The 25,564-nt window shown below is 46.2% G+C and overlaps 1 protein-coding gene across 5 annotated transcripts in view; it reads left to right on the top strand.

Annotated features, from left to right (window-relative positions):
* NF2 (NF2, moesin-ezrin-radixin like (MERLIN) tumor suppressor) overlaps nt 1-25,564 on the top strand; it is a 100,487-nt gene that overhangs the window by 58,436 nt on the left and 16,487 nt on the right. Inside the window, exons 7-16 of one of the 5 annotated variants that reach the window (XM_005567653.4) lie at nt 549-624; nt 3,755-3,889; nt 7,593-7,667; nt 10,009-10,122; nt 13,791-13,913; nt 15,221-15,438; nt 16,768-16,873; nt 20,193-20,320; nt 23,416-23,578; nt 25,312-25,356. In XM_005567653.4, the coding sequence (XP_005567710.1) occupies nt 549-624; nt 3,755-3,889; nt 7,593-7,667; nt 10,009-10,122; nt 13,791-13,913; nt 15,221-15,438; nt 16,768-16,873; nt 20,193-20,320; nt 23,416-23,578; nt 25,312-25,347 (1,174 nt within the window). In that variant the 3' untranslated portion in view covers nt 25,348-25,356. Of the gene's footprint in view, nt 1-548; nt 625-3,754; nt 3,890-7,592; nt 7,668-10,008; nt 10,123-13,790; nt 13,914-15,220; nt 15,439-16,767; nt 16,874-20,192; nt 20,321-23,415; nt 23,579-25,311; nt 25,529-25,564 lie in introns of those variants that run through there. The other 4 variants (XM_045363846.2, XM_065522300.2, XM_005567652.4 and 1 more) reach the window with 4 other exon arrangements.

The raw sequence follows: 25,564 nt of genomic DNA, 5'->3' as shown, positions 1-25,564 counted from the left end.
TGCTACTTCAATAGCTTACTTTAAATTATAACTTAGATGAAGGTGATCTGACTTGGGTTTTACAACCCAGATAACTCTTGCCCTAACCTCCAACAATGCTCAGGAAGCTTGCAGAGAGAGAGAGCTGTTTCACTTCCAAAACCTTCCAGGTAAAGAAAGTACACAAAGGAAAAGCAAGAACTTAAATAAAATTCAAACACCCAAATCTGTTTGAGGGTAAAAGGTAACATACCGCATACTCTTCTTGAATTACTTGAGATGAGTTTACTGTTTACCAAGGGCAAGGTGGGAAACTAAGGCCAAGAAACACCGTGATGAGTCTGTTCTCTGACTCTCTTTTGATGGGGATGGGAAATTCTGCTCGACCTCAGTGTGTTTAATAGACTCAGGGCCAGGCAGAGCTTTGCTGGTATCTGCTGTGGCTTTTGTCTTCTGGCAGCGACGTGGCTCTAGAGGAATGGCAGGGCCAGAATGCCTGGTTTGGTGCCCACCCACTCTCCACCCATCTCACTTAGCTCCGATGACAGTGTCTTCCATTCTTCCCACAGGGATGAAGCTGAAATGGAATATCTGAAGATAGCTCAGGACCTGGAGATGTATGGTGTGAACTACTTTGCAATCCGGGTGTGTTGAAACCTCTCTGAGCTCCTTGTGTAGTAGAATGAGGGCCAGACTGCTAAAATGGTTACTTCTTCATTCCAAGGTGATAGACTCTTTCATGGTTCTATGGTAAAGAAGAGAAGAGGAAGGAAAGATAGGTCTTAGTGCCTAACTTTCTATTTTTGGACTTCAGTTAGATCATAGGTAATTAAGTGTCACTTGAGCCTTGGGGGACTTAGACCTGATTCTGCTCTCAGCAGAAACCTGTTTGAATGCTCTGAGTGTAAGATTTGATTATTTCTGGCTCTGTGAGATCTCAGTCCACAGGGAACACCGGTAAGTACTTTCCCCCTCCCCCATACAACAACCCCCTGCACCCCCACCCCAGCCCCAGGCACTAGGAGAGTAGATCTGCCTTTATAGATTACTGATTTGTTTGGGATTCTCACTATGAGGCTAATTGGTTTTCTATTCAAACCATTAATAGTCTGCTGTCTGCTGGGAACCCACTGCTTCTGCGGGGAGAGGCATTTGTGTGCGGCCCAGATATGGGCCTTTGGAATGTCTTTCTCCTGTGGGTCAGTATCTGGATGCAGTGTATAAGCAGCTTCTTCCAAAGGGATGCATGCGATTTGCCAAAGCATTTCACTATGGACTCCAAACTGCAGATGAGTAGATGTTAAAACAATCAGGCGGGTCCACCTTTATTTTCATCGTCATGCTTTGCTTTCCCTTATTGGGTTCCTACAGTTGTTGTATTAAATTCAGGTAAATTGAAATACATTTTAAATATTCTAGGATAGCTTTCTACTTAATTTGTATTTTGTAAATATGGATTTGTATGGATTACTCTGCATAAGAAAATAAGGCACACTTAAAGTGCCTAAAAGGTGCTCCATCATAGTACAGGAAGTTCTCTTCTAAAGTTCTATCAGTTTGTATTTGCTAATTGCTTTAAGGTTTCTTTAAGGTCAAACTAATGTAACACATTTCTGTGGTTTTGTCAACTCAACTCCTCTTGCTCCATGTGCTGGCCACCTAGATTCTAGAAAACTAAAGTTTTATAATCCTCAGAAAACAGTTTTTTGGTTTTTAAAAATCTTTTTTGTTTTTTAGAGGTGGAGTTTTGCTATATCACCCAGGCCTGCTAGGCTCAAGTGATCCTTCCACCCCAGCCTGCCAAGTAGCTGGGGTGTGTACCACTGTGCCTGGCCGAAAAAGTTTCTCATTAGGGAATATTTCTACATCAGTCAGACTAATGGATACTGTTTTTTGTGTATGTTTCCTATATCGAGCAATAGACAAAGCTACTAGCTATTTCAGTGTCTTTTATGTTTTTTTTTTTTTTTTTTTTTTTTTGAGACGGAGTCTCACTCTGTAGCCCAGGCTGGAGTGCAGTGGCCGGATCTCAGCTCACTGCAAGCTCCGCCTCCCGGGTTCACGTCATTCTCTGGCTTCAGCCTCCCGAGTAGCTGGGACTACAGGCGCCCGCCACCTCGCCCGGCTAGTTTTTTGTATTTCTTAGTAGAGACGGGGTTTCACCGTGTTAGCCAGGATGGTCTCGATCTCCTGACCTCGTGATCCACCCGTCTCGGCCTCCCAAAGTGCTGGGATTACAGGCTTGAGCCACCGCGCCCGGCCGTCTTTTATGTTAAATTAGTTTTAAAAGGGGCTGCTTGAGTCTGCGCCTCTCTCTGTTTAATCTCTAGAAGTGTTGGAGTCATAATGGTAGGAGGTAGAAGCCTGAATCTTTTTTAAAAAATTTAAACTAGATAGTCAGAACACAATGAAATATCTCATTTTCCAAAATGTACTGCAGATTTAAAAGTACAAAGCCTCACTTCTATTAATGCAGTAGCTTTCTTAGCTTTGCGGACAAGCAGAAGAATCTTTCGTGGTTTGATGATAGCGTCTGACTTTGGGATGTTAGGAGTAAAAAGATTTACGCTGGAGTACTCACTCCTCCATCTGATGTCTGCTGTTAGATTGGTACTTCTCTTCACAGTCCCAGTACCTTCTCAGTTTACAGATCTGTTTTTCTGCCCTTGAGTCTTGGTTCAATTTCCATTATCAGCAAGGAGTCAGGAGCTGTAGTATCCTTGTGCAGCAAGTTTCCTTCCACTCTGTCCTTATCAGGGTCAGTGCTGTGGGAGCCCAGGGCACCCACCGTGGGCTACTTTGACTGCTGGCCAGGACCGCTGTCAGGGGCAGAGCATAGGTACGGCTTTTAGACAGCTTTGTTGATGAATAGAATTCCTTTTGATAATGTATTTCCCAACATGCAATCATTAAAAATTTCAAACTTACAGGAAAATTGAAAGAATTTTTCAGTGAACACCCATATATATGCACAACCTAGATTCTACAGTTAACATTTTACCAGACTTGCTTTATCACATGAAGACTACATTATATCATAAAATGAGACCATCCAGTCCCAGGCACTGAAAATTTTCTTTCTAGTAATCCAACAATGGTTTCTTTAAATACAAGAAATCATTAAACCTATAGGTTTTTTTAATTTGTTTGTTTTAAGTCTCTCTCTGTCGCCCAGGCTGGAGTGCAGGGGCGCCATCTCGGCTCACTGCAACCTCCACCTCCCGGGTTCATCCAGTTCTCCTACTCAGCCTCCTACTAGCTGGGATTACAGGTGTGTGTCACCATGCCCGGCTAATTTTTTTTTTTTTTTTAAATTTTTAGTAGAGATGGTGTTTCACCATGCTGGCCAGGCTGGTCTCAAACTCCTGACCTCGTGATCCACCCACCTCGGCCTCACAAAGTGCTGAGATTACAGGCATGAGTCACTGCTCCCGGCCTAAACCTATGGGCTTTAATTCTAAACCTATGATAGCCTGGTTATTTAACTAGAGGGAACAACACTTACGTTACTCCTCCTTTAGCCATTGAGCCAGTGACAGAAGCCCTGAGTGATTGTTCTGGGGGACCCAGAAGTCACAAGAATGGAACAGTTTTGCTTCTGCCTGCCCCAATTCAGAAAGCTGAAATCTTCTTGGTTTATAAGATAGCTGTGACTTCTGTTGGAACCTGCTGAAACTTGTCACATGTGACAGTGTGTGCCAGATTCTTTGGAAGGTTGAATAAAATTTTGAGCCTCAGCTGGAGCTTACAGTGGCTGTTCTTATTGGATCCACAGAATAAAAAGGGCACAGAGCTGCTGCTTGGAGTGGATGCCCTGGGGCTTCACATCTATGACCCTGAGAACAGACTGACCCCCAAGATCTCCTTCCCGTGGAATGAAATCCGAAACATCTCGTACAGTGACAAGGAGGTAGGACATGTCTCTACTGCAGATGCCACTAGTGGCCCAGGAGTCCAGCAAAAGATCTTTCCCCATCTGCCCCGCTCGCTGGAGCCTCCCCAGCCAGGGCATCTCCTTGTTATTCATAGAATCCTTTAATTCCCAGGCTTTGAGGATGTGCTTGTTGATTTTCGAAGTATTTACAGAACAGTATTGGCATCAATAACCCCACTATGACTAATAGGAAGCTGGGAAGCTCAACTTGCCAAGGAGAAACCCCAAAGAATAGTAAACGAAAACAGTAACATTTTTCTCATTACTTGGCTTTGTATTTCTGTCAATAAATTCTCTTTGTATTTTTTTTTTCTTTTTTAGAGACAGGATTTCATTATGTATGCCCAGACTGGATTTGAATCCTGGGCTCAAGCAATCCTTCTACCTCATCCTCCTGAGTAGCTGCTATAGGTGTGCGCCACAGCACCTGGCTTAAATTCTCTTTGTATTTTAAGTGTGGTCTTTATTGAGCTTTCTTTCTGTGTCTGGTGCTTGATACATGTGGCAGAGAAATATATATATACACATATACACATATGGACATATATGTGTTTTGTGTGTGTCTCAGTAATGATATAAATATGTATATTAGGTTAATATGCTTACAAGAATTCCAAAATAATTAAGGTTGAATAACTTAGACAAATGCTCTTAGAATTCAAATATTTCCATATAGGGTGGTGACTTTTACCAAAAAGGTCCCATAATGTATAATCTTATGTTTATTCATCCATTCATTCATTCATTCACTCATCCATTCATTCATTCTTCATTCATTTTATTTTATTATTATTATTTTTTGAGACAGGCTCTCATTCTGTCACTGAGGCTGGAATGCAGTGGCACATGATCAAAGCTCACTGCAGCCTGGACCTCCCTGGGCTCAGGTGATCCTCTCACCTTAGCCTCCCAGGTAGCTGAGACTACAGGCATGTGCCACCACACCTGGCTAATTTTTTGTAGAGATGGGGTTTTGCCACATTGCCCAGGCTGGTCTTGAACTTCTGGGCTCGAGCAATCCTCCCACCTCCGCCTCCCAAAGTGCTAGAATTATAGGTGTGAGCCACCGTGCTCACCTATTCTGCATTAATTTTAAAGGAATCATTGAACATCTGCTTTGTGTTAGATTTCATGGGGGAAACAAAGATGTAGAAGATCCAGTCTTAGCCTTCAAGGAAGTCAAGTAACTACTCACCTGCTATCATAAATAAGTGCTGTGGAAGAGACATGATGTTGTCTTCCATATACAAGCACTTTCACCCTGACCCTCTGAATTTAATCTGTCTAAGAACACTGCTGTAAAGGCAGGGGCTGTGTTGTCATTATCTCTGTGTCACATCAGGAAGCAGAGACACAGAAGGATCCAGTGACCTGTGTCTGAGTGAAGTAGCAGAGGGTAGGAGCTGGAGTTGCTGATGCCACAGCCCCTGCCTTTCAGGGAGGCCCAGAGGCTGAGCCCTGAGAGCACAGGGGCACCAGGGAGAGGGAGGCTCCACTCAGTGACCTCCTGGTACCTGCACAGCCAGGACACAGAGTAGAGAGTGAAGAATAGGAACAGCTTTTGTTGCTGCCTGCAGAGCCCCAAACCTGAGCGTATTTCCTATTTTCTCTTTCTTCATGACAACTCAAGGAAGGGAACACAGGCCCCTGGTTTCCAGTATGTGGTTTTGATCTACTCAACCATGCTTGATAAGACAGACTGAGCCCCTTAATTCAGAACATTCTGACTTTGAAGTTTTTGTAAGTATTTAGCCCAGGAGATAAGCAGATAGGTATTTCTTTTTTAAAATACTTAAACTGAAAGTTCCACATGACATAAAGCTGTATGTGTGCCACCCTATGGTAGTTTTCCATCTCCCAATTTCATAAAGTCTGTGTATTGCCCATCCACACATTTGTGCGCTAAAGACTCCCCAAACACCCGTTCTTCAAAGAAGCCAAGGATTGAAGTCTCCCGTAGTATGGCCTGACACAGTAAACTCTAATATGCCCTCTCTGGGGGCCAGGCGCCATCATGTTCCATCATGTCAGTAACTCATGCAGTAAGCAGAACCCAAGCTGATTTGACATAAAAGAAGTAGTCTTGGTAGTTAGGCATGACAGCCGTGCTGTCAAAACAGAAATGTTAGTTTATTTTAAGTGATCCGTTGATTCTTTGTGTACGCCCTGGCGTGGTGCAGAGCCTGCAGTTTCCCCACTACTTGTGGTTTCCCACTGACAGCTCCAGGGTTTGACAGCAAAGCCAAAAATAAGCTCACAAAATTCATGAATAGCAGCCTACACAAGAGCAACACTGCTTCGAAGTTAACTTGGCCGAAAGCTAAACAAAGGATCATTTTCTGTCCTCAGTGTACTAACCCCTTCTTGGGCAATAGAACATGTGAAAGAAATATTATCTTCCCAAACATATTTATCTGCTTAGCAAGTGTTTCTTGGGAATGGATATCCATTTTGTAAGTGCATCTTGGAAATCTAGAATCTATTTGGTCTTATCTGGAGCGGTTGAGAACAGCAGCCATTTGTTACTTGCAGGCTTTCCCGCTAGTGGTCTAACCCTAGGTTCTCCTACCAAGTCACCACCCTGTCCTTATCATTCATCTTTCTCTCCATTTTGATTTCAGAATCAAGGACTGTTTTCCCTTTTTTATAGTCCTTTTTTCCCCATTTGATTCTATTAACAGCTTTTATCAAAGTATTCCCATGTTCAGAAACCTGTGGTGAGCACAGGTATCCTGTCACATCAAACCTAAACCCTCTTTTTTTTTTTTTGAAATAGGGGTCTACTCTACTGTCCAGTCTGGAGTGCAGTTGTGCAGTTACAACTCACTGCAGCCTTGAACTCCTGACCTCAAGCGATCCTCCCACCTCGGCCTTCCAAAGTGTTAGGATTACAGGTGTGAGCCACCATATCTGGCCACCTCTGACTTTTGTTCTCACTGCCAGCCCCTACGCCTCTTCCTCCCTCCCAGGCTAAGCCTATTATACCACCTCTTCCTCCCTCCCAGGCTAAGCCTATTATATCATCTTAGTCACCAAAAAGCTAATACCACACACACACACACACACACACACACACACACACACACACACACACAGCTCATTTCCCCATCTCTACCTTATTTCTGGTTTTGCTCTGTGCAGAATGCCCCTTCAGCCTGCCTTTTAGCTACCCTGTTGGATTCTTCTTCTAAGATCAGCTTCACTCTCTCTTGCTTCTGGTGGATCTACTCTGAACCTCCACACATTTGTGATTTGCACCACCCAATGAAGCACCAATATATGATGTGATTTCTTGAATAATTGGCTGTTGTTAGCCTAGTTCCAACTAGATGGTGAGCTTCACAAAGGCAGGCCCATGCCCTAGACTATAGTAGCCCTCCAGTGTTGGCCTCAGGGGTGGGCCCGTTAAGGATGCTTATTTTAGGTTGTCAAGAATCCCTTCCCACACTCATGCCTAAGACGGCCTAGAGAGCACACCTTTAGGGTCCTGAGCTTCCACAGCCCGAGACTTGGTGCTCCTAATTCCCCGAGGTTTAGTGCCTGGACACTGGGAAGCCAGGACAAGGCATAGCTTCATGCTGGTCTGTGGCCAGTGTGGTTGCTGCATTTGTGGAATTTCCAATTGGTGGTAACATTCCAGGCTGTCGGACTGAAACTATGTTCTGCTTCATTCTTCCAGTTTACTATTAAACCACTGGATAAGAAAATTGATGTCTTCAAGTTTAACTCCTCAAAGCTTCGTGTTAATAAGCTGGTAAGTTGAGATCCTGGTTTTCATTACTGATAATGGTAGCTTTTCTGAGAATTGAATACTTCTTTTTAAAGAATATCAGAGTGACATCTTGTGAAGTGTAGAATGGTATCTCACTTGGCACATACTTTCTCTTTAGCTTAGAGTTAAAACTAAATTATATCATGAGGAAGGTTTTTTTTTTTTTTGAGACAGAGTCTCGCTCTGTCGCCCAGGCTGGAGTGCAGTGGCAGTGCCATCTCGGCTCACTGCAACCTCCGCCTCCCAGGTTCAAGAGATTCTCCTGCCTCAGCCTCCCGAGAGGATTACAGACATGAGACACCATGCCCAGCTAATTTTTGTATTTTCAGTAGAGACAGGGTTTCACCATATTGGTAAGGCTGGTGTTGAACTCCTGACCTCAGGTGACCCATCCAACCTTGGCCTCCCAAAGTGCTGGGATTACAGGTGTGAGCCATTGTGCCCAGTCATTTCTATACTGTTTTAACAGGCTGTTTTGAAAACTTTTGTATCTGCCTCCTGGTGTACATAGGCAATAGTTCCTTTGGAGTCTTGAGTATACTGGGCTAGGTGGGGTGGCTCATGCCTGTAATCTCAGCACCTGGGGAGGTCAAGGCGGGATAATTGTTTGAGGCCAGGAGTTTGAGACCAGCCTGGGCAGCATAGCAAGACCCTGTCCCCCCAAAAATGAAAATGAATAAAATTAAAAAAAAATAAAAAATAGGGCCAGGCACAGTGGCTCAATGCCTGTAATCCCAGCACTTTGGGAGGCTGAGGCAGGTGGATCACCTGAGGTCAGGAGTTCGAGACCAACCTGATCAACATGGAGAAACCCTATCTCTACTAAAAATATAAAATTAGTTAGGCGTGGTGGCACATGCCTATAAATCCCAGCTACTTAGGAGGCTGAGGCAGGAGAATCGCTCGAACCCAGGAGGTGGAGGTTGTGGTGAGCCGAGATCATGCCATTGCACTCCAGCTTGGGCAACAAGAGCAAAACTTCGTCTCAAAAAACATAAATACATAAAAATAAATAAAAAATAGAATTTAGGAGTAGGGGTACAGGGCTCAGTATATGTTCAAATTTCAAAATTGTGACACATTGTTTTCTAAAGAAGGTGAATTGATTTTTACAGAGCCAACAGTAGTGGGTGAAATTTCTTTTTTGCTATCCTTAATACTTGTATTATCAGCCTTTAAAAATTTTTGCCAATCTTGTGCATCTAAAATGGTATCTCATTATCATATTAACTTTTTTTGTTTGAGATTTTGAAATAGGGTCTCACTCTGTTGCCCAGGCTGAAATGTAATGACACGATCATGGCTCACTGCAGCATGGACCTCCCCAGGCTCAGGTGATCCTTCCACCTCAGCCTCCCCAGTAGCTGGGACTACAGGCACACACCACCATGCCCAGCTAATTTTTTGTATTTTTCATAGAGACGAGGTTTTGCCATGTTGTCCAGGCTTATCTTAAACTCTAGGCTCAAGCAATCTGCTGGCCTCCACTTCCCAAAGTACTAGGATTACACTTCCCAAAGTGCTGGGCCACCATGTCTGGCCAAAGTTTTTGATGTTTTTGTAGAGATGGCATCTCACTATGTCACCCAGGCTGGTCTTGAACTCCTGGGCTCAAGGATCCTCCCACCTTGGCCTCCGAAAGTGCTGGGATTACAGGTGTGAGCTACTGCACCCAAGCTGTTTTCTTTATTGGCTATATCTTCCAGTTGGTGGCTCTGTTTTTCTTTTTTTATGTCTTGACAATAAAAATGTTTAATTTTAATGTAGACAAATATATAAATTTTTTTCTTAATCACTTTTTGCGTCTTACTTGGCATCTTCTCTTATCCTGTGATCATTAAGATATTCTTCTATATTGTCTTCTGAAAGTTTCAAGGGCTTAATCTTTGCATTTAAGTCTTCAATCCTTCTGGAGTTGATTTTTGTGTAAGGTGTGAGGGAGGGATCCAACTTATTTTTTTCCACATGCACCCTGTTGCCTTAGCCCAGCTTACTGAATGAGCTTTCCTATCCTCCCTGGTCTGCAGAACCACATCTTGATGTAGGAGAGTAAGGTGCACCCAGAAGACATGGTGAAGTGTCCTCCAGTGCTCTCTTCATTTGTGATTTTTACCTCCTGGCATATCTGAGGCACCTTCATTTTGCATGTTTCCACAGCTGAGAGCACTAGAGGCCGCTAGCAGGGCTAGTGTTTCACTCCATGCGTTCATCTTCACGTTTACTGCTACCTGCAAGAGCTCAAACTGCTATAGCACTAGTGAGCCGGCAGGCAGTGAAGTAAATTTGTGGATATTAACCTTTTTGTCTGCTTCTGTGGCCACAGATTCTCCAGCTATGTATCGGGAACCATGATCTATTTATGAGGAGGAGGAAAGCCGATTCTTTGGAAGTTCAGCAGATGAAAGCCCAGGCCAGGGAGGAGAAGGCTAGAAAGCAGGTGAGCATGACTTTGTTTTAACTGATGATGTCACTGTGTGATCAGTCCTGGCCTGGGAGGTGAGGAGTGGTTGTGGGCTCGCAGGAGTCTTTTGGCCATGGACATACCTGCTCTTGTTTTATCCCTGTTGGATCTTCATTTGCTGATGCCTACCTGGTGGGATGTCAGCTCTGGAAATGAGGAATAAACCCTAATAGCATATCTAAAAGAAATATCTCAGTAATTTCTACACTTGGAGAAATTAAGTGTGATTAACACCGGTTTGGGACAAAATAGCCAAGAGTGCATGCATCTATCTGTCCAGCTAGCTAGCTTGCTTGCTTTTTTTGCCTGTCTGCCTCCTTGTGCAGCCTTCTCCTTTTCTAATTAGATGGTGATAGAATGCAGGGTGGCATTTCAGTGCTTGCTGCTGGAATGCTAATTGGACTCTGGCCGCAATTCCCCACTGCAGGTGAGACCTCATGGCATGTCACCTGCCCCAGGAGGTGGCAGGAGCACCTATCAGCAGACTGGATGATCTGCATCATTGTTTTCTACTCATAAACCTTCTCTACTCATGGAAATCCACACAACTAATTTGGGCCTTACTGCTGAGAATATCAGTTGTGTTTTTGGATGAACTACTAGATAGAGTAGCAGCGGCTGCAGTTGGCTGCCCTCAGGACTTGGAAGCTCAGAGGTGTAATAATTAGTCTGTGTGCACCTTTCTGATTTTGATACAATGGAGAGGCTGGCTCCCAGCCCTAGGATTTAGAGTGAAATGCCCAGTGTGCTTCCAGCTCTTCATCTCTTTGCTTTCTGAGGTGGCAGGCCACAGATGTGTTGTTTGGGATGCTTTGGGGGTGATGGGATGGATTTGTTGGACAAATAAATCCTACTGAGCCAGCATGGGGTCATAGTGGCAGTTTCATGAAGAGCTCTTGGCAGTGGCTCATCCCTATAACTCCAGCACTTTGGGAGGCCAACGCAGGAGGATCACTTGCCTAGGAATTTGAGGCTGCAGTGAGCTATGATTGCACCACTACATTCCAGCCTGGGTGACCAAGCAAGACCCTGTTTCAAAACAGAAGCAAAACAAAATACCAAAATAAATAAATAAGAAGAAGGAGGAGAGCTCTCTTTGACCTTTTTCTTAGCAGAGCAAAGCTTAGAAGTAAGAAATCTGAAAGTGTCAAGGAATATGTAGCCTGTGGGCCCCGGCAGAGAATAGCAGGAACACTGCGATCGGCACTGCCTACAGCACAGCAGAACCACAAACCTGGCATCTGGGCAACCACAGATCAAGGTCAGACACTGACCTTGGAGCCAGATCTGAAATTTAGAATGTGACTAACTCAATGACTTACCTTCCAGACCTCAGTTTTCTCATCCATCAGGTGAAACTAATGATGTACCTTCTCCATCTCAGATGAAGGGATGTATATTACACCTTACAGTCTTTGTAAGCAGCAAACTGATTTTGTGAATAGGAGGTCCTTTATATTGGGGTAGAGGTCTCCGGGAAAGTACAGTGCCAAGAACTGAAGGAGATTACCTGACCTTTTTTTTTTTTTTTTTTTTAAATAAGAGACTGGGTCTTGTTCTGTCACGAAGACTGGAGTGCAGTAGTGCCATCATAGCTCACTGTAACCTCGAGCTCCTGGGCTTGAGCAATCCTTCTGCCTCAGCCCCTCAAGTAGCTGGGACTACAAGTGCATGCTACCACACCTAGTTAATTTTAATTGTTTTGTAGAGATCAGCTCTTTCTATGTTACCCAGGCTGATCTCAAACTCCTGGGCTCAAGCATTCCTCCCGCTTTGGCCCCCCAAAGTGCTAGGAAGACAGGCATGAGCTGCTGTGCCTGCCTGGCCTAACTGGGCTCTCTTGTCTTGTCTTGTCTTGTCTTGTCTTGTCTTGTCTTGTCTTGTCTTGTCTTGTCTTGTCTTCTCTTCTCTTCTCTTCTCTTCTCTTCTCTTCTCTTCTCTTCTCTTCTCTTCTCTCTTTCTTTAAGAATTATAGGGGGAAGTGGGGAGGGATAGCATTAGGAGATATACCTAATGTAAATGACGAGTTAATGGGTGCAGCACACCAACATGACACATGTATACATATGTAACAAACCTGCACATTGTGCACATGTACCCTAGAACTTAAAGCATAAAAAAAAAAAAGAATTATAGATATGTAGTAAGCCACCTTATGGAAATTGTAATATGATGGAAATTAGAGAACAAATTGGCCAAGCTTTTCACTGACTTGCAAGAAAATTGGAGAACAACTTTCACCGTTTTATTGCTTGTCTTTGCATTATCTTTTCAAGCTCCAATGTATGTAGATGTGTGTATAATATGTGTGTGTGTATATATATATATATATATATTTTTTTTTTTTTTTTTTTACTTAGGATTTAGAAAAAGCAGCAGTCTTAGAAACCTTGTATGACCAGAGTGTGGGATAAGATTGAAGCAAGAAGTAATTAAAATGTGCTTTAAATTATTTAAGGCAGAAAATAATGCAGTGGCCACTTCTGGATTCTGCTTTCTGAACTCAGTTAGTACCCCAGGATCACAGAGGAATGGCACTGTCTTGTACTTGTTCCCCTTATTAAGCTCAGCATGTGGTCCAATTAATGCAGTGATCCAGAAGGCAAGGGAGGTAGTGGTGGCTTTGTACTGTTGCCTTAAGGACAGGGGGCTGTGTTCCCTGCCTGGCTCCCTCCTGTCATAGGCCTGGCTCAGGAGTTGTCTCTGCATGAGGCTGTGCAAGTCTGTGCTGTGGCTGTTGCAGCTCCCCCCTGTGAAATACAATGTGTGAACTATTGATGCATCACGTAGAATGATTCCATCTTCTCTGTGGGTCAGAGGCAAGAGTGGAGCTATTGTTGATGAAATCAGAGATGTGAGAGGGGTCCATGTGGATTAGAAATGGTGAGATGACTTGCCTGCCCAGATGAGAAAGCTGCTTATTTCTGGGGCTCTATCTGAGGGAGGAGGTCCTGCATTGTGTCCCATCAGCCACGGGGCAGAGCCACCTGAGGTTTCCCAACAAAAAGCAGCATTGGCAAGGTAGCCATTTCAGTGCACCATGTATAAGAATGCCTCCGTCTGCTGGGCACGGTGGCTCATGCCTGTAAATCCAGCACTTTGGGAGGCCAAGGCGGGTGGATCACAAGGTCAGGAGTTCAAGACCAGCCTGGCCAATATGGTGAAACCTTGTCTCTACTAAAAAATACAAAAATTAGCCGGGCATGGTTGCAGGCGCCTACAGTCCCAGCTACTGGAGAGGCTGAGGCAGGAGAATTGATTGAACCTGGGAGGCAGAGGTTGCAGTGAGCCGAGGTCATGCCACTGCACTCCAACCTGGGCGACAGAGGAAGACTCTGTCTCAAAAAAAAAAAAAAAAAAAAAAAAAAAAGAATGCCTCTTTCTATCCAGGTCGAGACTCGCTTTGGTTTTTTGTTGGTTGTTCATTTGTTCATTCACTACTAGAATTTTTTTCAAGTGACTCAGCTTTCAACTCTGCAACTGGTTTAGAAGAATGGGGTGGGGAGCAATAAGAATGACCCTGGTTACCTAAAGGAAAGGGAAGGAAAAAGGTCCCAAAAGGGGAGACTCTGGAGATGGGGCATCTTTGGGCACCCTAGGTCTCGAGCCCTGTGATTCAGTGACTTTTTCTTCACCCCCCGCAGATGGAGCGGCAGCGCCTCGCTCGAGAGAAGCAGATGAGGGAGGAGGCTGAACGCACGAGGGATGAGTTGGAGAGGAGGCTGCTGCAGATGAAAGAAGAAGCAACTATGGCCAACGAAGCACTGGTGATTTCTGAGGGGCCGGGGTTCCAGGAGGCTACCTGGGGGCTTCCTTGGCTTTTCTGGAGCTCGGCCTCCTGAAGACCATGAGTTAGCAGCGTTTGCTTTGAAAGACTTAATTTCAGCTTTAAAAAAGATCAGTGCCTTTTCTTTCCACCTGTGTTGGCAGAAGCAGATTTAGTTTGAGCTTATGTGCAGCCAAATTCCACTTTCACCACGAGGTTGCCTTTACAGCAGGGCTTCTCAGCCTGTGCACTACTGACATTTGGGGCTGACCATCCTTTGCTGTAGGCACTAGATCCCAGTAGCAGCACCTCACCCTCCATTTGTAACAATCCAAAACATCTTCAGACATTGCCGTATGTCTCTTTTTTTTTTGAGAGACGGAGTCTTGCTCTGTTGCACAGGCTGGAGTGCACAGTGGCACGATCTTGGCTTACTGCAATCTTCGCCTCCCAGGTTCAAGCGATTCTCCTGCCTCAGTCTCCCGAGCAGCTGGGATTACAGTCACATGCCACCATGCCCAGCTAATTTTTGTATTTTTAGTAGAGACAAAGTTTCACCATGTTGGTCAGGCTGGTTTTGAATTCCTGACCTCGTGATCTGCCTGCCTCAACCTCCCAAAGTGCTATGATTATAGGTGTGAGCCACCGCGCCCAGCCATACTTTTTTTTTCTTCTGAGATGGAGTTTCGCTCTTGTTGCCCAAACTGGAGTGCAATGGCATGATCTCGGCTCACTGCAACCTCCACCTCCCGGGTTCAAGTGATTCTCCTGCCTCAGCCTCCTGAGTAGCTGGGATTACAGGCGCCTGCCACCACACCCGGCTCATTTTTTGTATTTTTAGTAGAAATGGGTTTTCACCATGTTAGCCAGACTGGTCTTGAACTCCTGACCTCAGGTGATCCGTCCGCTTTGGCCTCCCAAAGTGCTGGGATTATAGGCGTGAGCCACCGTGCCCGGCCTGCCACATGTCTCTTGCAGGGGGCAAAAAGCTACTCTGGTTTGAACCACTGATTTAAAGGGAAAGAGCAGAGTTTAAGTTGTTTTTCTCCACATGCAGCAGAAGCCTGGGCTGAAGTGGGTACTCAGAGAAGGTGCTCTTGTTACTCCCCATGGGTGCAGCCCAAAGGACCCTTCTGAAAAGCTGGGGAAAGGGGCTTGTCATCTCTTGTCAGAGAGTCATGGAGGGCACTCAGCAGCAGGACCCCAGGAGTCCGAGACTCTGGTTTGTCGCATCTCAGTGTTCAAGGCAGATCTGGGCGGGAGAATAACACATGATCCGGCTTCAGCTAAGAGCACCGTGCCCTCCAGATGCGGTCTGAGGAGACAGCCGACCTTTTGGCTGAAAAGGCCCAGATCACTGAGGAGGAGGCAAAACTTCTGGCCCAGAAGGCCGCAGAGGCTGAGCAGGAAATGCAACGCATCAAGGCCACAGCCATTCGCACGGAGGAGGAGAAGCGCCTGATGGAGCAGAAGGTGCTGGAAGCCGAGGTGCTGGCACTGAAGATGGCTGAGGAGTCAGAGAGGAGGTGAGGGGGCACTGGGCACCAGACTGGTGAGGAGGCTGGCGAAGGGCCGCAGACCAGCCTTCCCTGAGGCTGAGCTCTACAGCAGCTGTCCTCAAGCTGCTTCCCCATCTTCTGGGCGGGGGGAGGCTCCTCCTTGGCTGATGGTGACTGGTGCTTCATCCATTTTGGGGTTGGCGCTACTGGTTGGGCACAGGAACTCAGTTCTCCTGCTAGGTGGGCCCCTCTGTTGTGTCTCTTTGATAAGCCCCTGTCTCTCTGATGGCCGTGTGTGCAGGAAAACCCCTGAGCATATCCACAGACCGCTTTCAGCTAAAGAGATGTGAGGAGGCTCTTTGTGCATAAAAAAAGCAAAAACAAAACGTGGTTCTTTTCTGCTTTCATTCGGTGGGTCTGCAGGAGAACAGCAGCTGCTTACCTTTAAAGGGGAACTAGTGCCTGCATTCCCCAGCCTTCCTTGGCACATGGGGAAGGGGGGCTAGGATGGTCTCTGTGACTGGGACGTCCCACTCATGGCCAGGTTGAAGGATGGAACTGTTGTCTGTACTTTTGAAAGACTATTATAGGCCTGTAGCCTTCAGATAAACACTGACACATTCCCCACAGCTTTTGGCTCTGTTGATTTAGAGCACTTGAATTTGGCTTTTAGCTACCAAGGTGCAGTCACTACAGTTTTCCTCACCACTCTTTGCATGTTGTTCTGGGAATATGGTTCCCTTTTGCCTGCCCTGCTTCAGGCCCCTTGCTGTATGCGGGTCACACTCGCTGTGCATGATGCAGGTCGGGCCAGGCCTCACATGCCGTGTCCACCCTGAGCCCCATAGGGTGACGATCTGCACCAGGGTGCGGGTGCCCTCAGTGACGGGGCTCATCTTCCTGCTGGAGAAAGTGGGCACAAGGCCCACCAGTGTTTTATCCAGAGGCTGTGAAGATGCAGTTCTTGTATATTCTGCCCTTTGTGATCCAATATAAGAACTTTGATCCTCTGGGCTCTTCCTTTGCCCAGCTCACTCTCACCCAAAAACAAAGCAGAGAAAGCTGCTGGTGCCCCCTCCAGCTCCTCCGTCTCCTGGCTGTAGAAGGTCTGGTTTCTCTCAGTTTTCCTGCTCTTCCAGTTTAGATTTACCAACTCAAATGAAAAATCTCAGGAATGTTGTCCTTGCTTTGGAAGTTCTGATTTCATGTAAATGTCCCTGTCTCACTGTCCTTTTTCACTTCTTCAGGTGCCATCCTCAGGGTTAGGCCAGGTCCCTCCTCTGCAGGGGTGGTGTGGGGTCTTTTCCTACCACCTGCCCTCTTCTGTGAAGCTGACATCTCATTCTTTCCTTGCAGGGCCAAAGAGGCAGATCAGCTGAAGCAGGACCTGCAGGAAGCACGCGAGGCAGAGCGAAGAGCCAAGCAGAAGCTCCTGGAGATTGCCACCAAGCCCACGTACCCGGTGAGCCTGGGGGGCCACCAGCTGGGGCCGCCTTAGTCCTGGTGGGTGATGTTCTCTTTCCTCCCGGCCCTTCAGTTCATCTGGCGGTGCCTTCAGGGTGACCATTCAAGCAAACACATGGCAGGATGAGAGATGCAGAGAGCCTGCAGTTAGGGACCGGGTAGAACATCCTGGTCTGCCATTTGGCTTTGGACTAGTTAGTTGTCTCTTTGGTTGCCTGGATAACAGGCAACAGGGCCTTTTCCAGCTCTGGAATGTTTTTCTTGTTCTACGTAATATAGTCCCAAATTATCCTCAAGCGAATTTGCTCTCTTGCCTCTTAATGCTGAGCTGAATGTAATCTTCAACTATCAGTATGTACCATATATCATAATTATAGTTCTGGGAAGGGATTGGCTGTACACCTCAGAGTGAATTACTGCCATGCAAGAACGAGCAGCCACTCTCAGTTTGGGGACACAGAGGCAGACTTCCATTAAATGGGGTCACAAAATGAATAGAAACCTCTTTCCCTCCTTTCTTCTGTGCATTCAGTTTGGCATTTTATTTTTTATTTTTATTTTTTGCGTATTTGTTCAGTGTCCACATAGTGCCACACAGTTGGAAGTCTCTGTCCTGACAGGTGTTCTCAGGGTGCACAGGTGCCTAGAGGAGGAGGACACAGCCCAGCCTGGAGGGGCAGGACAGGCTCAATATGGTGTCTACACTGATGCTTGAAGGGGGAGCAGGAAGTAGCCAGGTAGAGAAGAGAACATAGGGTATTTAGGGTGAGGGCACAGATGCACACACATGGCCCAGACTCACACACAGCACAGTCATCTACATGGCACATCCATACACACAGCACAGACACACACATGTACCCATACATATATTCATGCACATGGCACATCCACACACACAGCACGGACACACACACGTACCCATACTTACATTCAAGCACATGGTACAGGCACATACATGACCCAGATGCACACAGGGCACCAGAGCCACAAGCTGCCCAGGGTTTGAGGTGGGGAAAACGTAAGCAGTTTGCTGTTGCCATATATCCTGGTTCTCTGTTACTATGTAACAACCCACCCAAGCCAACTGTGTGGCCGAAACAACCCTTTATTATACCTCTGGTGGCTTGTTGGGTTGACTGGGCCAGACAGAGATCCTTGCTGGGGATCTCTCTGGTGGTCACAGTCAGATGGTAGCTGGGACTGGAGTCGTCTGAGCACTCAGCTGGGCTGAACACCTGAGATGTGTGTTTTGTTTTTATTTTTTATTTTGTTTATTATTATTATTATTATTTTTTGAGAGAGAGAGAGTTTTATTTACTCTGTCACCCAGGCTGGAATGCAGTGGCAAAATCTCGGCTCACTGCAACCTCCGCTTGGTAGGCTCAAGCGATCCTCCCGCCCCAGTCTCCTGAGTAGCTGGGACCACAGGCATGTGCCACCATGCCCAGCTAATTTTTTTTTTTTTTTTTGGTAGGGACAGGGTTTTGCCATATTGCCCCAGCTGGTCTCAAACTTCAGAGCTTAAGTGATCTGCCTGCCTCAGCTTCCCAAACTGCTGGGATTATAGGCATGAGCCACTGTGCCCAGCCTCTATGTGTTGTTTTTAAAATATACACTGGAGCAAAGCTTATACACTGCTGTAACTGCTCTCTCCTCTTAGCAGTCAATCCTGGAGGAGATCATCCATATCAGCTTTTTAATCATGTTTTGTTGTGCGGATGGATTGCAGTTCATTTAACCAGTCCCTCACGGATGAGTATTTAGTCTGTTTTCTTTTGCAATTTTGAACAAAATGGCACTGAACATCCCTGAACACAAATCTTGACACACACAAGTGAATATATTGGTAGAATAAATTCTAATAATAGAACCATGGGGTCAAATTTTCAATTTTGATACTCTTCAAAGAAGTTGTACCAGTTCATGCTCTCACTGATGGTGCAGCAACTAGTACTGGTTTTTGCTGGAAATTTTTATGAAGTATAACATACATGTAGAGAAGTGCCCAGATTACAACTGTACAGCTTGAAGAATTTTCACAAACTGAACATACCTATGTACCCAGCACCCAGATCAGAAAACAGGACATCCCTGGCACCCCAGGAGCTGTCTCTCAGCACCCCTGCAGACAGTCTGCCTCAGGCCTTGAGAATGTCTCAAATGAATGTTCCAAGCCTCTGCTCTTTCCCAGACAGTGTCCTAGACTCAGTACGGGATCCAAGGATGAAAAAGAGGCAGATTGTTTACAGGAAACTTGCAAATAGTAGAAAGAAGATACAGCCAAAAAGAAATCTTTTACAGGGTGGAATTGCAGAAGAACCATTAGAGAACTGTAAACACAGCATTAAGGGACAGTAAAGAAAAGGGTTGCCGGCTGGCTGGGAGGGGCTAGAAAGGCTTTGGTGAGAGATCATGGTGTTTGAGAAGGGCCTTGAAAGAGCGATGGAGCATAGGGAGGAGAAATGGGATAGGCAGGGGTACAGAGATGGGAAGGCAGTAGTCCAGGGGATAATAAACAATACTGACTGTGACTTAGTAGGGCAAATAGTAGGAGAAGCCAGGGAGCTAGATTGGGGCCCTCTTTAGATGACCCTTTGTTCTGGGATGAAAGTCAGAAACAAAAACCAAAAAAAACTACACCACCCCTGCTTCAAGACCTACTCCGGTTCCATTGTCCAATCCCAAGCCCCTGGGTGGGCAGGTGGAGCCCTTTGTGGTGGTGCCCATCTCCCACCCCACCTCTCCACACTGTATGGCAGACTCCTGGCACCCTCGCTGGGCAGTGCCCCACCCATTGCCATACCTCCCACCTGGCAAACCTTCTCGTGGCACTGTCTTGGATCCCAGCAAAAGCAGCATCTCTTCTAGCCTCTGTTCGCTCCCTGGCTACAGTGTTTACCTTTTTTAACAGTGATGATCTGTGAACACATCTATTTCCTGAACACAACTTTCAGCTGCTCAAAGCCAAGGATGCTGTCTTGTTTTCTGCATCTCCAGCCCCTCTCACAGGGCCCGGGAGTTTCCTAAATGAAAAAGCGAGTGGGAGTTTGTGTTTGATTCAGCTGAGCGTGAAGAACGGTTAGAGATTTGAGGGGTGAGGGATGACTTTCCTGGATTTGTAGTCTTTGGTATTGTTCACCTGGCAGTGGCAAATGTGGAGGGACTGAAGTGGAGGGGCTCATAGTGGCATTGGGAGATAGGACCTGAGTTGTGCCTATCGCCGCTGTGGCTGCTGGAGGATCAGTTGTCAACACAGTAGTGCCCCTCTGTTCTTGTATGACCCAAGCTCCTAATCCGAAATTTCTCATTAATAGCCCATGAACCCAATTCCAGCACCGTTGCCTCCTGACATACCAAGCTTCAACCTCATTGGTGACAGCCTGTCTTTCGACTTCAAGGATACTGACATGAAGCGACTTTCCATGGAGATAGAGAAAGAAAAGTATGTAGCCCCCTGTGCCCTGCTGTGGGCAGCCATGAACCAGAGTGAGTGATTGGGGCCTTGGGAAGCTGGGGCAGAGGTGAGGGGTTGCTGAAACAGCCTGTCATTAGCTCCTACAAAGGTTTGCTCTGCTCTTACCTGCTGGAGGAAGAATTTCCTTAATTGGAAATTAAGGGACAACAGATCAGCATTCATTCTGAATGAATAAAAATAACACTTGACTAGTGACCTGGAGTTTATGATGGCTCTAAACCTCACTTAAAGTGTAGGACTGGGTTGTTAGCATCTCTGAGTCAGTTCAACTGCTGTTATACTACTGGACTGTAGTCGCCTCCTAGTTGAGTTTTCCAGTGACTGGGATCTACGGTGGTTCCCTTGTCTAGAACAAAGAAAGATTAGAGAAGAGACTCAGGCTCAAGGCTAAGGAAAGCTGACAGCTGGTGGGGCCACTTTGCTGCAGTGGATGGCACTGGGCAGGGCCCCAGCATGGCCTGATCATGGCAGCTTTTGCTGAACTGCCCTCCATCTTCCCTTTATGGTGGGTAGAAGTGGATCAGAGATGGAAAGGAAAGGATCCCCACTGCAGAGGAAGTCTAAGCAAGGGCCCCTAGTTCCCAGAGCTAGTGGTAAGTTGGTTAACTGCCACTGCTTGCCGGAGGACAACCACAGCAGCTACCATGCATTGAGTGCCTGTGTGTCAGGGTTTTTGGCTTTTGTCTCATTTAATTCCTACTAACTGACAAACATCAAACTGACATCAAAGGTAGGTTTTCATGTTCCCATTTTATAAGGGAGAATTCAGATTTAGAGAGTTTAGTGAACTCCCCCAGCATCACACAGCTGATGCAGAGGAGCCCCTGGGTTGAAACCCCTCACCCATCTGACTCTGCAGCCCATGTGCTTTTACCAAGGGTAGTATCCTCAGGAAAAACCTTTGGGGAAAGTGTCTCCATGGAGTCCTGTATGGGCAACCACAATCCAGGCTGTTTTTCTTTGGGCTTTCACATTGAGGGTATAGCTAAGTAGCCAGTGAACCAGAGCCTCTAGCTGTCATATCTGCTGTCCATGTTCCTTTCACCATTATCCAGACATATATATTTATGTGGTTGGGATCGGGGATCAGGGTGAAGCTATTCTGCTATTTTATAGTTTGTATTTTGTTACTATCTTAGTTTGTTTTGGCTACTGTAACAAAATACCAGTGGCTAGGTAGCTTATAAACAACAGAAATTTATTTCTTGGCCAGGCACAGTGGCTCATGCCTATAATTCCAGCACTTTGGGAGTCCAAGGCAGGCAGATCGCTTGAGCCAGGAGTTCACACCAGCCTGGGCAACATGGCGAAGCCCCATTTCTACTAAAAATACAAAAATTAGCTGGGTGTGGTGGCGCATGCCTGTGGTCCCAGCTACTCGGGAGGCTGAGGCAGGAGGATTGCTTGAGCCTGGAAGGCAGAGGTTGCAGTGAGCCCAGATCATACCACTGCACTCCAGCCCAGGCAACAGAGAGACACCCTGTCTCAAAAAAAAAAAAGAAAAGGAAAGAAAGAAATTGATTTCTCACAGTTTGGGAGGCTGGAAAGGCCAAGATCAAGGCACGGGCAGAGGTGGAGTCTGGTGAGGGCATTCTTCCTGGTTCATAGTCAGCCCTTGTCGCTGTGTGCCCACCCAGTGGAAGGGATGAAGGGTCTCTCTGGAGTCTCTTTTATAAGGGCACTAATCCCATTCATGAGGCTCTACCCTCGTGACTTCCCAAAGGCCCCATCTCCTGACGCCTGTGGTTTTTTTTTTTTTTTTGAGACGGAGTCTCGCTCTGTTGCCCAAGCTGGAGTGCAGTGGTGCGATCTCAGCACACTGTAACCTCTGCCTCCTGGGTTCAAGCAATTCTCCTGCCTCAGCCTCCTGAGTAGCTGGGATTACCGGCCCATGCTACCACGCCCAGCTAACTTTTGTATTTTTAGTAGAGACAGGGTTTCACCATATTGGTCAGGCTGGTCTCAAACTTCTGACCTCATGGTCCGCCCACCTTGGCCTCCCAAAGTGCTGGGATTACAGGCATGAGCCACCACGCCCAGCTGGCAATTAGGTTTCCACATATGAATTTTGAAGACACGAACATTCAGACCATAGCACTTCTTACCCTTGCACATATTGGCAGTCTCTATACTAACCATGGCAATCCCTATGGAATGTTTTTGGTATTTGTATTGCACGGTTTTTCTGGCCATGCCTTGTAGTTGGACGCTTTGTGGGTGGTTTCCAGACTTTCACCATCATAGATGCTGTCACTCAGTGTGTCTGTTCTCAGGTGAGGGTAGGGATCTTTTCTTCCTTGCGTTGGGTGAGCTTCTGAGTGAGCTTCTGTCATCTTTAGATGAAGTCTCAGAACAAGTGGGACTGTGGATGTGGCCTATCAAAAGAGATCACGTGAAGCTGGGCGCTGTGGCTTGTGCCTGTAATCCCAGCACTTTGAGGCCAGGGGTTCAAAGCCAGCCTGGGGAGCATAGCAAGATCCTATCAAAAAAAATGAGTTTACTTGAATTACTGCTCCAAGAAGGGTTGAGACAAGGAGATTGTTCTGGGTTCCCAGGAAGCTTGTTTCATGTATTTTTTTTTTTTTTGGTGCAGAACGAAAAGCTGTCTGTGACAGCTAGTATTTGTAGAGCCCCCTATGAGAATTTACCAAGGACTTTTCTACTCTTTCTTTTTCTTTTTCTTCTTCTTTTTTTTTAATAGAGGCAGGATCTCTTTATGTTTCCCAAGCTGGTCTCCAACTCCTGGGCTCAAGCAATCCTCCTGCCTCAGCCACCCAAAGTACTGGGATTACAGGTGGAGCCACCATGCCTAGCCTCCACTTTTTAAAAATTTAATCCTGACCACGGCCCTGTGATCATTATCCCAATTTTAATGATGAGGAAACATTCATAGCACTTAAGTGACCAGCCTAAGCTCCACGGCCTGTGAGTGGCCAAGTAAAGATGTGAACCTCAGGCCTCAAACCCTAGATCCTGCACCAAGCAGCTTGTGGGCCACAGAGCACCTGAGCCGTATCTCACTGTCGCCCAAGCCCTGATGCATGATACCCTCTTGCCGGCAGAGTGGAATACATGGAAAAGAGCAAGCATCTGCAGGAGCAGCTCAATGAACTCAAGACAGAAATCGAGGCCTTGAAACTGAAAGAGAGGGAGACGGCTCTGGATATTCTGCACAATGAGAACTCCGACAGGGGTGGCAGCAGCAAGCACAATACCATTAAAAAGGTACCCAGGGTCTCTTTCTTGTATTTTGCTGATCAGGACCATCATTAATGAAATATGAGGTTGGCATCTGGTTTTCTCAGTAGCCAAGTCACTAGACTGTTAGCATCTTTTGTATGTACTTAGTTGAGGAAATTTTTAAACTTATGCCAGAAAGGGAATGTAATCTGCCAGTGACTAGGAACCCATTGGCTGGATGGCAGTTGAGCTTGTGTTAAAAGCTCTGACATAATGAACCCCTGTTACACAGGGGTTTTGATTCATCATTTAGCAGTAAAGCATAAAGCCCTTTTAAGCCAAGGGGTGTTATGCCCAGGGAGCTGCCTTACTTTATGAGAAAGCAGAATGAAATGGAGGCTATTGAGAATGCACTTTCCCTCTAGTCTTGTTGTGTCTTTAAGTGGCAAGGACTATAAAACCAAACTGAATTTTTAACTTTTTTCATACTTAAAAGGAAGTGTCTAGGAGAGAACCTCTTTGTTTTGAAAGAGAAGACTTTATTATGTTGCAAATGGTTTCATATCTTTCTCTATTGGTATTTTGAGCTTTCAGCATTGTTGAGTTTCAGAAGCTAAATTTCATACTAATTATCAGCCCAAGAGTATACCTTTTTCATTTGGGCCAAGCAGAAGGGTCCTCTCTTGCCAAATAATGCTCTGCTCTTAACTGATAGCCCAGGATCAGGTTAACACCTATAAAATAGGTGTTATTAAGATAAAACTGGGCTGGGCGTGGTGGCTCACGCCTGTAATCCCAGCACTTTGGGAGGCCGAGGCGGGTGGATCACGAGGTCAGGAGATCGAGACCATCCTGGCTAACACAGTGGAACTCCACTTCTACTAAAAATACAAAAAAATTAGCCAGGCGTGGTGGCGGGTGCCTGTAGTCCCAGCTACTCGGGAGGCTGAGGCAGGAGAATGGCGTGAACCTGGGAGGTGGAGCTGGCAGTGAGCCGAGATTGTGTGACTGCACTCCAGTCTGGGAGACACAGCGAGACTGTCTCAAAAACAAACAAACAAACAAAAAGATAAAACTGTCCATTGACTTTAGGTGATACTGATGCAGTTAATTTTTTACTCTTTACCTCAGTCTTTAAAATGGGCTTCCAGTTTTACGGACTGTCTCTGTTTTTAGTGGTTAAGCTGTATCTGAAAACTCCAGGGGATCTGTTTCTACCTGCCATCGTTACTGGATACAGCAGGCAGCCCTGACTTTTACCTCTCGACTCCAGTCAGAACTGGCACTGGGTAGAGAATTCCTTTTAATAGTGCAACCTAGAAGGAAAGGCATTTCCACATTCCACATTCTTCTTTTCTCTGGCTTCTGTAATTTACCAGGCTTCCCTTCCAAAACAAAATTATTAAATAGTAAAGAGAAGTTCAAGGGAGGCCTCAGCCATTAAGGAAAGAGGTAAAACAATGACTGAGCCAGTGAGCCAGTCAGCCCTTAAATGAACTGCCTTAGACACCCCATCTCACCCCTTACCCCCAGCCTTGTCATCTGGGTCCCCGGAACAGTCTCACCATTTCCACTGCGGCTGCAATGAGCAGGGGGGCCTTCAGCCACAGAAACCTGCAGTGTGAAAGCTGGAGAGACCCCGTTCCAAGCCATTAAAACAAACAAGATCACTCGTCACGATTTCAGGCCTATCCAAGCATTTTGCAGATAGCACTTATGGCATTGTTGATATCACAGGGTATGTTTTTGTTTTTCTTCATTTTATTTTGCTGGTTTAGCCTCAAGCCCAAGGCAGAAGACCTATCTGCATTTGAGCCCTCAAAGTAGGTTGTTCCCAGGTATTCTCTCTGTGGTGATGGCACTGCCCTCTGTGATACTAACCCGTGCATGAGCTTGCCTGTCTCTGTCCTCAGGCCACACTGAGCCCTTACGAGGGCAGGTGGTGCCTGGGTACTGGCCGCAGCATGCTTTGAGTCTAAAAGCAGGCACCCGCCCTGTGGAGCCAGACCAGCCTCCAGGGCCCCAGAAGAC

Source organism: Macaca fascicularis, chromosome 10, assembly GCF_037993035.2.
Source record: "Macaca fascicularis isolate 582-1 chromosome 10, T2T-MFA8v1.1".
Lineage (NCBI taxonomy): Eukaryota > Metazoa > Chordata > Mammalia > Primates > Cercopithecidae > Macaca > Macaca fascicularis.
Note: the sequence above shows the minus strand (reverse complement) of the source record. Positions and strands in the feature narration are given on the sequence as shown.